Source organism: Gobio gobio, assembly GCF_949357685.1.
Source record: "Gobio gobio genome assembly, chromosome: 22".
NCBI lineage: Eukaryota > Metazoa > Chordata > Actinopteri > Cypriniformes > Gobionidae > Gobio > Gobio gobio.
The window spans coordinates 10188536-10198854 of NC_137118.1; the positions used below are offsets into that span (position 1 = coordinate 10188536).

General features: G+C 39.1%; 1 protein-coding gene across 1 annotated transcript in view; it reads left to right on the forward strand.

Moving 5' to 3' along the window:
* The window catches only part of fat3b (FAT atypical cadherin 3b), a gene marked incomplete at both ends in the record, with an annotated part of 99971 nt that extends 91098 nt beyond the window's left edge, over positions 1-8873 (forward strand). The window contains 3 exons of the mRNA XM_079804179.1: positions 6893-6931; positions 7141-7206; positions 8311-8873. Coding sequence (XP_079660305.1) covers positions 6893-6931; positions 7141-7206; positions 8311-8873 — 668 coding nt within the window. The remainder of the gene's footprint in view (positions 1-6892; positions 6932-7140; positions 7207-8310) is intronic.
* Between the last annotated feature and the right edge of the window lie 1446 nt (positions 8874-10319).

The following is a 10319-nucleotide window of genomic DNA, read 5'->3' on the forward strand; positions in this document are numbered from 1 at the left end:
CTCCGCCACTGACATTCAATATAAAAAAAACAGCCTGGTCTCCTTCCCTGGCAGGCGTTGCACTTTTCCAGCTAAGGTTGCAGGCTTGCCTTCAAGTGGCTTTTGCTGCGTTCCAATTCACATACTATCCATCTTAAATAGTATTTGAAATTAGAATTAGTGTGTCCCAAATTGTAGTATGTTGAAATAAGTATTCCAAAGATACCCGGATAAGTCTACTTCTTCCGGTTAGAATCTGAAATGCACACTCTAACAGGTAATATTGCCCACAACCCATTGCGCGTTGGATGAGGGTTCCATTAGAACTACAAACACAAATAAAAAGTGTTTAAAAAACTACAAACATGGTGGATGTGCGACAGCTAAGTTAAGTAAAGATAAAGGGGTTTGAGTGATTAATATTCAGTATCTAACCTGACAAAGAGATATTTATTCAATATTATCCACATTATGTTTAATCTACAACAGCAATGTGAACTTTTGTCGTAATACATTCGGTCATTAACTTTTAAATGCATCATTATGCAAATTGCAAACACACGAGGACAGTTCTCTGCATGAAAGACCCACGACTGGCAGATCAACGAGCTGCTACATTTCTCTCCGGAACAGTAGGAAATTCAATTAGATTTAATGTGGAGGATTTTATCTGTGACGAGGTAATTGACAGGACCGTTTAAACGGTGACAGGATGCACACAACTAAGCGACAGAGCTGTCCGTTAAAGATGAGATTATGACTAAGTAGTATTTTATGTCCCAAAGCTTGCCTACTCTTCTGCTACACACTCAAAAGTATGTACTTTTTCTTCACAAATACTTGGGACGCGGCATTTGTGTCTATTATGCCTAGTAAGAGCTTGATTAGCTGGTTCAGGTGTTTAATTGGGGTTGGAGCTGAACTCTGCAGGACAGTGGCCCTCAAGGAGCAGGATTGTAATGTAATCAGATTGATTTGTTTATTAATATTATATAATAATATTATACTATTAATCATATTAATTAATATAATGTATATTTTAAATTGAAACATTTAATTTAAATGTACCTTTTTTATATTTTATTATTGTTTTAATTTTAAATATATTTTAAATGTTAATTCAATATCAATTAGCTGTTATTTTTTACTTGAATTTGAACTTGCAATTTAATTAAGTACTCCTAAGCTTAAAGGTGCACTATGTAACATTTTTTCAGTAAAATATCCAAAAAACACTGGGCCAGTGTTATACACTCACCTAAAGGATTATTAGGAACACCATACTAATACTGTGTTTGACCCCCTTTCGCCTTCAGAACTGCCTTAATTCTACGTGGCATTGATTCAACAAGGTGCTGAAAGCATTCTTTAGAAATGTTGGCCCATATTGATAGGATAGCATCTTGCAGTTGATGGAGATTTGTGGGATGCATATCTAGGGCACGAAGCTCCCGTTCCACCACATCCCAAAGATGCTCTATTGGGTTGAGATCTGGTGACTGTGGGGGCAATTTTAGTACAGTGAACTCATTGTCATGTTCAAGAAACCAATTTGAAATGATTCGAGCTTTGTGACATGGTGCATTATCCTGCTGGAAGTAGCCATCAGAGGATGGGTACATGGTGGTCATATAGGGATGGACATGGTCAGAAACAATGCTCAGGTAGGCCGTGGCATTTAAACGATGCCCAATTGGCACTAAGGGGCCTAAAGTGTGCCAATAAAACATCCCCCACACCATTACACCACCACCACCAGCCTGCACAGTGGTAACAATGCATGATGGATCCATGTTCTCATTCTGCCAAATTCTGACTCTACCATCTGAATGTCTCAACAGAAATCGAGACCCATCAGACCAGGCAACATTTTTCCAGTCTTCAACTGTCCAATTTTGGTGACCTTGTGCAAATTGTAGCCCATCCGCCTCAAGGTTGTGCGTGTTGTGGCTTCACAAATGCTTTGCTGCATACCTCGGTTGTAACGAGTGGTTATTTCAGTCAAAGTTGCTCTTCTATCAGCTTGAATCAGTCGGCCCATTCTCCTCTGACCTCTAGCATCAACAAGGCATTTTCGTCCACAGGACTGCCGCATACTGGATGTTTTTCCCTTTTCACACCATTCTTTGTAAACCCTAGAAATGGTTGTGCGTGAAAATCCCAGTAACTGAGCAGATTGTGAAATACTCAGACCGGCCCGTCTGGCACCAACAACCATGCCACGCTCAAAATTGCTTAAATCACCTTTCCTTCCCATTCTGACATTCAGTTTGGAGTTCAGGAGATTGTCTTGACCAGGACCACACCCCTAAATGCATTGAAGCAACTGCCATGTGATTGGTTGATTAGATAATTGCATTAATGAGAAATTGAACAGGTGTTCCTAATAATCCTTTAGGTGAGTGTATATTTTGTTCAGTTGAGTACTTACAATATCCTAAATGTTTCCAACTATCGTGAGAAAATTGCCATTTTAACCAAGGAACCGGGACGTGTGAGGGAGTTGTCTGTCAATTGCGTCATATCTGTGTTACCCTCAGTTTCCGAGAAACGCTTTACTCTCACTGCAGTGTGCAACAAGTGTCAAAGCAGCCGCCGAGCGAACGCACAGAGTAACATCATAACATCATTTTCAACACACTCAAATGTATCTAATATGATAAACAGAGCTGAGTTACCTCATACTCATGACCGGAAATGGTGCCGGTGACTTTGGCATAATAAAAGTCCAGCTGCTCGCGAGAAGTGTGTTGCGTTCATCCTATCAGTGGCGCAATTCCCGGGGGGGACAGGAGCACCCACCTGAAAATTCTAAATTACTGTGGCCGCTCGTATATTATATAATCTATAAAAGCGCAGCTTGTTTTGAAACTGAACAGGCAATCGCATAACCTCTTGGTGAAATTCGACGTTTTGAATTCAAAATACTGAGCACACCCTCGCAAATAGTTTTAATATAACACACAAATAGGAGACACAGGATTCAAGAGATTGCCTGAGCAGTGCAGTTAGGTTCATTCATTATTTTTGCGTGATCAAGCTCAGTTTTTCGCGCTATAAAGGGAGCTCTCTTTGCTTGCTTTCCCTATAATCCATTCACAAATTGTCGTGCTTCTAGAGGACCAGCGTCTACATATACTGTAAAGTTTCTGTAAAGTTTTAAAGTATACTGTAATGAGTGACAAACACATTCAATTATGGGAGTGAATCCGCGAAATTGTTCGCTGATGAAATTGCTATTATTGACAGTGATAACCATAGCAACTGAGGTGCCTTTGTCAATAATGAGCTGCATAACTAATACTTGAATTGAGATCGCAATCTCTTTTAAACACCCACGCGATCTTATTCTGAAATGACAGCAATTCTCCCGTGTCTGTTAAATTCACTGGACGAACATTTGAATCAGATCTGCGTTCTGACCACTGATCTATATATAGGCTAGAGAACATTATATAGATCAGGTTCTGACCTAGAGAGCGCAGTTGTCATGTATAGATATGAAACGGCTTCAGAGACAGTATCATTATTTCTGTTTTACAGTAATTCAGATTATTACAGAAGTACTGAGATAAAGGTTTACCAGATAGGCCTATAAACACTGTATAGTCACTATCAAAATAGAGTAACCTAAATCACCTTCTGTACGAAACTGGACACTATATTGTATCAATTACATGGTTACACCAGTAGGTGGCGACAAGTGACTGTTAAAAATGTATTTGTCATTGAATCATTTATTCTAGAGATTCTTCAAAATCACTGATTCATCCAGTAAGGAAACAAGGGAAGTCTTTATGAGTGAGTCATTGAATGTTTTTTTAATTAATTAAACTATTTTAAATGGACTCCAGCAATACATTTTTTTGTAAGAGCCTCCAGTAAATTACGTTATTTTAAGTTGTCTGCTCAAAATCGTGACCTCTATTTTTAAACAAAATAAAAATGTGATTCTCAATGTACAAGCGTGCAGCTTAAATTAAACTCATTAAGTGTTGTACAGTAAATGCAGACGAGACCTGTAACAGAATTAGAAAAGTGATTTTAAGTAGTTAACTATTTAAAAAACCCTTCAAGGCTGTTAGGGCGTGACTTTTTGACTTATCCTACACTTTACATCAGTACAATAGAGGTGCTAAAATGATTTATAGTAGTAATTTTATAAAAATTCCAAAAGGGTCATTTCGTGTCAGCTCAACCGGTCCCCGGCTCCCCGGCTAAGATTTTTAATTTTGTTAATATTTTTTCTGTAGAAAGTCAAACATAAATAGTGATGAAAGCCAAAATATGAAATGTCACAGATGTCACAGTGTCAAAATTGCAATTTTCACCTGCAGGTTGATTTCAATAGAAAAGTTAATTAAGAGAATCTTGAAGAATATTAAGATATCTTGAATACTCTTAGAATTACAAGTATGAAAACTTTAGAAAAATGATATGGCACTCAGATAGGAATGTTATGCAATTATGTTGATAGAGGAAAAAAATTGATACATTTCTAGTTTTAACATTATTTATTCTTCAGATATTCCTCTTTAAAAGATCTATCTGTATGAGCGACCCAAATTCGTTTTTTTGACCACTGAAAATGTGTACAATTGACCAGTTTACTCATTGAGCCGCATTAGGATCTCCGTATCTCTGGGTCTGAACCATCGAGGGCCTTTAAAATTAAGATACCAAAAGAAATGTTTGTTAAGAATCAGAATCTGAAAGGATATTAAGATATCTGTAATAGCCCACTTCTTGAGTTACAGGCATTCAAACAAAAACACAAGAAGAGCTTTTTTCCCATTTTTGAACGGTCACCGCTGGCATATAATGAAACAAAGATTGATAAAGTTAACAGATTTCACTAATAGATCTACCAATCTCTGTGTAAAAATAATAAAATAATGCTGCCGCCTTTTTTAAAGTAATTTTTACCCTCAAAAATGACCCGAAGTGTTTTATAATTTTTTTTTTTAAATCGTAGCTTCATCGGAATGGTTCAAAACTTGGTGACTTTATTGGTACTTGGTATATGAACACCCCAAAAAATTGGAGGGGTGAATGTCTAAAACATCAAGAGTGCAAAACAGACAAAAAAAACTCACACACACAAAAACACAATTAGCTTTTGGAATGGCACGCGTTCATTTGTGTGTGCGTGTGTTTTTGTGTGTATAAGTGTGTGTGTGAGTTTTTTTGTCTGTTTTGCACTCTTGATGTTTTAGAGATTAACCCCTTCACGGTTGAGTCCTTTTTTTCTGCATCCTGTCTGATTTGTAGATTGTATGCATAAAAAAACTCTGTATTTTCATATTTTTACCAATTTCCCATTAATTTCCTATGGGGGTCATTTTTGACCCGAAGGTCCTGAGTGTGACTATTGTTTTTTTTACGACCACTTAGACTTTTCAAATCCTGTCCCCAATTTTTTTGGGTGTTCATATACCAAGTTCCAATAAAGTCACCAAGTTTCTGACCATTCCGATGAAGCTACGATTTAAAAAAATATATATATATAAAACGCAAGATCCACTAAAGTGGTAAAAATGTGCTATTGCGTGATAAAAATGCCCAATGTGTCCACTGGATGGCACCGATCTCATTTAAAAAATTGCTTTCATGAGGCCTAGGCTTGACTCTAAAATGAAATACAATGGGAAAAATGGATCATAATTATTACATAAATATTAATTATAAATCATAAAATTATCTCAAAACACCAAAAAAGAAAAGAAAAAATATTATTGAACAAAAATATATTTCATTGATTTTACTCAAATCTTTTTTATCTTAATCCCGCCCTCCGGGTCATTTTTGACCTGAAGGTCTTAAGTGTGATCCATAAATGAAGTACCCTAGAGGGTTAAAATAGTAGGCTACTTGTGTTTTATTAATTCAAAAAATATATTTTTTCTTGTATGATGTCCAAGCATACCAAGTGTGCACCATAGATAAAGACTTCTGCGTGTCTCCTTTTGAAAAATGGCAGTAAATCAAGCTGCCTTTTCCTGCTAAAATGCTAAAGTCTTTTATTTTCAATTAGTGATGATGTGAGTAATCATACTTTTTTTTTACTCATTTGGAAAACTGTGAGTCAATTAATTAATTTACATTAATTATTGTTTTTGGAACAGATAAGGGCCTAACAGACACGTTAACTAATGCCAACCTGTGGTAGTTTTGTAATCAGACAAACAATATCCTATCTTCTGACAGTTTATTAGTATACAAAAAGTTTGTGCATTGTTGTTTTTACACAACACAAAATAGTTACACTCTTGTCTACAAAACTGGATTTATATATTTTTTCTCACTTAAGATATGCAAATGAAATAAATAAATTAGGCTACATAATTTCCCTGAAAAACCTGTTTTAGTTTTGATAATCCGTTCCATATTAAAATGGCATATTTTAACGGAAATGAAAATCGACTATAACCAACACCCAGTTTTGGTCCCCCTCACTTTTCAGACCACCTGCATCCTATTAACAATCGCTCCTGCGGCCTTGCTCAGCTCCACAACACTCGGTTCTGCTCTGCTTCATACTACAGTAACATTAATAATCACATCCATCAACATGATTTCTGCCCGAGTCCTATCCCGATTCTTTTCCACCGGCTGTGAGGTGAAGACCACATGTCCCAAGATTCTGCGCTCAAACTTGGCGTCATCAAACTACGCCCTGGTTTTGAATAGGCGACCTCTAGCGGACGGAAAATGTACATAGTGCACCTTTAACCCTTACATATACAAAATAAGAAGGAAATGATTGAGTAATGATAATATTCACTAGTTATCTATTGCTAAAATCTGATTGGTTTATACAAATGTTGTTCCAGGCCAGCTAGAATGTTGACTAAGTCACATTAAAGTCAACATAAGAAGTGATACATGATGTGTTTTCCTCTTCTCCTAACAGTTGCAGGTCTGGGTGATGTGCAGCCTCACTGTACCACCTGTGAGTCTACTTTATGTTTGCTTTTATTGTTCCATTTTAATTTATTGTCAGTCCCTTTGTTTCATTTGGTAAATATTTAATCAAGCATAAACAAGTCGATTGTTCTGACTGTTACTTTTTAATTTGGCTTTTTGTTGTTTTATTTGTTTTCATCTCGTAACTCATGTAAACACTCCCCTTGAAACATTTTCCATTTTATTTCTTCACAGCAAGCCCACACCTCCACTGTGAGGATGAGATATGCGTGGAATTCGTCAAAGAGTATTTTATGAATTGTAAGAGCTCATATCTGCGTTTACTGTACTAAACGAGATTAATAATGGCTCTTATCTAAAATGCATCTTGGCTATTTAAAAATCAAGGTCCCATGACATAAACTCAATTAGCATTTTTCCATCAAAATCATCACAGAATTTTCACAGAATTATTTTTTCTATTTACACTATATTGCCAAAAGTATTGGGACACCCCTCCAAATCATTGAATTCAGGTGTTCGGTACTTGCCTGACTGCATTGTGCCAAGTGTAAAGTTTGGTGGAGGGGGGATTATGGTGTGGGTTTGTTTTTCAGGGGTTGGGCTTGGCCCCTTAGTTCCAGTGAAAGGAACTCTTAATGCTTCAGCATACCAAGACATTTTGGACAATTTCATGCTCCCAACTTTGTGGGGATGGCCCCTTCCTGTTCCAACATGACAAAGCGAGGTCCATAAAGACATGGATGAGCGAGTTTGGTGTGGAGGAACTTGACTGGCCTGCACAGAGTCCTGACCTCAACCCGATAGAACACATTTGGGATGAATTAGAGCAGAGACTGCAAGCCAGGCCTTCTCGTCCAACATCAGTGCCTGACCTCACAAATGCGCTTCTAGGAGAATCCTTGCAAAAAGCCTTCCCAAAAGAGTTGAAGCTGTTATAGCTGCAAAGGATGGGCCAACTCCATATTAAACCCTACGGATTAAGAATGGGATGTCATTAAAGTTCATGTGCATGTTAAGGCAGGCGTCCCAAAACTTTTGGCAATATAGTTTACTGTGTGTGTGTGTGTGTGTATGTATGTATATATCTCCTATGCTCACCAAGGCTGCATTTATTTGATCAAAATACAGTGAAAGGTAATATACTGTAATAATATTAATAATATTTTAAATAACTGTTTTCTATTTGAATATGTTTTAAAATGTATTTTATTCCTGTGGTGGCAAAGCTGAAATTTCTGACCCCAGACTTTTGAACAGTAGTAGTAGTATTGTTGTTGGTGGTGGTTATTATTAATAATTAATATTATTATTAATTTTGAAGGCTTGTGTTAAGAATGAAAAATGTGTCTAATGAAATTTGCACACCTCTGCACTTTTTGATACTCTGCATGTATTTTCCAGCCTACCAATGGCAGACGACAGAGTGGCTTGACACGTGTCTCCCAGGCTTGGAATCACCGCCTCGAGATCAGACTCCTACACCACCACCCCCACCCCTTCCTGCCCCTCCACCTCCCCTGACCCCTACACGGTTAGGTGGTACCCCTACCCGCCTGGGGGGCAGCGTTCGGTTGGATGGCAGCACCCTATCGCTGCAAACTGGTTACCCGTTACGACGATACCAGGGCCAGAGAGATTTCCACACGTCTCTAACGCTGGATGACAGCAACTCGCCTATTTATGAAGAATACCGTGAACCAGATCACTACGACACCGTCTCTACTGTTCACCCGCTGGGTTTTAGCGAGGGCCGATCCACACCCGACTACCATCACTCCAGCCAATACCTGCTCTCTTACCCTCCCCTACTAGCCTGGGAGGAACGGCCCCGTGTCTGGGAGAGCACTCACCCCTTCGGAAGCCAGCAGGAGATCGACAGACTGGGCAGAATTTCGCTCCGGGCCCAACGTTTGCGTAGCCAGAGCCCAAAGACATCTTTGTCCGGCATGAGAGAGTATTATTGACCATTAACTGGACAAACAAGTCCTTAATTATCCTGGATGCTTGTGTTCATGCAACTGAGGACTCGGCCTGGAGATGTGTGCTGATCTGAAATGGAAACTTCTGGACTCTCACAGCCTCAATCATACCATACACTAGAGACTATTCTTCATGTACCTTATTAAAGGGATAGTTTGAGAATTCTCTCATCACTCGCCCTCATGTTGTTCCAAACCTGTATGACTTTCTTCTGTTATCCCTACGAGAGTAAATGAAGTCCAAAACAACATCGGAGTTGGATCTTCTTTTGTGTTCCTCTGGAGAAAGTCAGTCATACAGGTTTAGAATGACATTAAGGTGAGTACATTTTCTTTTTGGGGCGAACTATCACTTTAACTAGATGGGCCCTATCATGCACCCGGGTGCAATGCGACGCTAGTGTTTTTTGCTAGTTTCAGCCCGACGCAGTTATCACGTCCAGCACCACGTTGTTGAAATGGCAAATGCACTCGTGCCCATCTGTTCGCCCATGGGTGTGCTGGTCTGAAAACGAGGTGTGTTCAGGCGCATTGTTGGCTATTTTGAGGTAACTGAAAACGACATTGACCAACAAAAACCTGGTCTAAAGTCAATAGTGTAGTATTTTTTGTGCTATTTAAAGGGCGCGTTCGTAATATGCGCCTATAGGCGGGTGCACAACGAGCTTACACTCGGCTTATTACACACACAGGGATGCGCAGCTGCACACAAACATTTTTAAATATTAAAAATAAAAGGATTCCTCTCTGGAGAAGCACGGCTCGCAATTCCGCCATGTAAATAACGAATCCGCCATGGTGCAAGGCAAGCACAACTGGCTTTTAAAGGGAATGGGAGATGAGACTCCAAATGGTTTGTTGCACGTTACGTCCAAAACACACCCACGACTCATTAAGAGACTAGGTACAACCATAGACTGTAAAAAAAATATGGATGTAGTGTCCGTGACGTCACCCATAGGATTTTGATGAGCAGTTCTGAAGCGCAAAGTAGGGACGAGATGGCCGTTGCCATCTTGGCAGCGGGTCATCGTGCGTCACTCCCGGATAACAGAAAATGGCCAAAAAGGCGGGACGTGGGCGGAGCTGAAGTGACGCGATGACTAACAGACAGCAGATAAATGGCTATCCACCTGTCACTCGAAGTGGCCACGCCCTTAATTATGCAGGACTTTAATGCTTTATATAATGTAAACGAATGAGTTATAAAAAAATTCACCCCCCTCACAGTTGTCATGAAGGGCAAAATTAGCCGTATAGACCAAAACCACTATTTGTACCAGGCTGTAAACATGTTTTATTCTGCTGTAAAGTTGGGCATTTTAACATGGGGCTCAATGAGATTCTGGAGCCTGTCCCTAGCGGCCAGTCGATGAATTGCAGTATATGTCACTTCCGTATTGGCTTCAAGAGAAACTGCGGGAGCAGTGT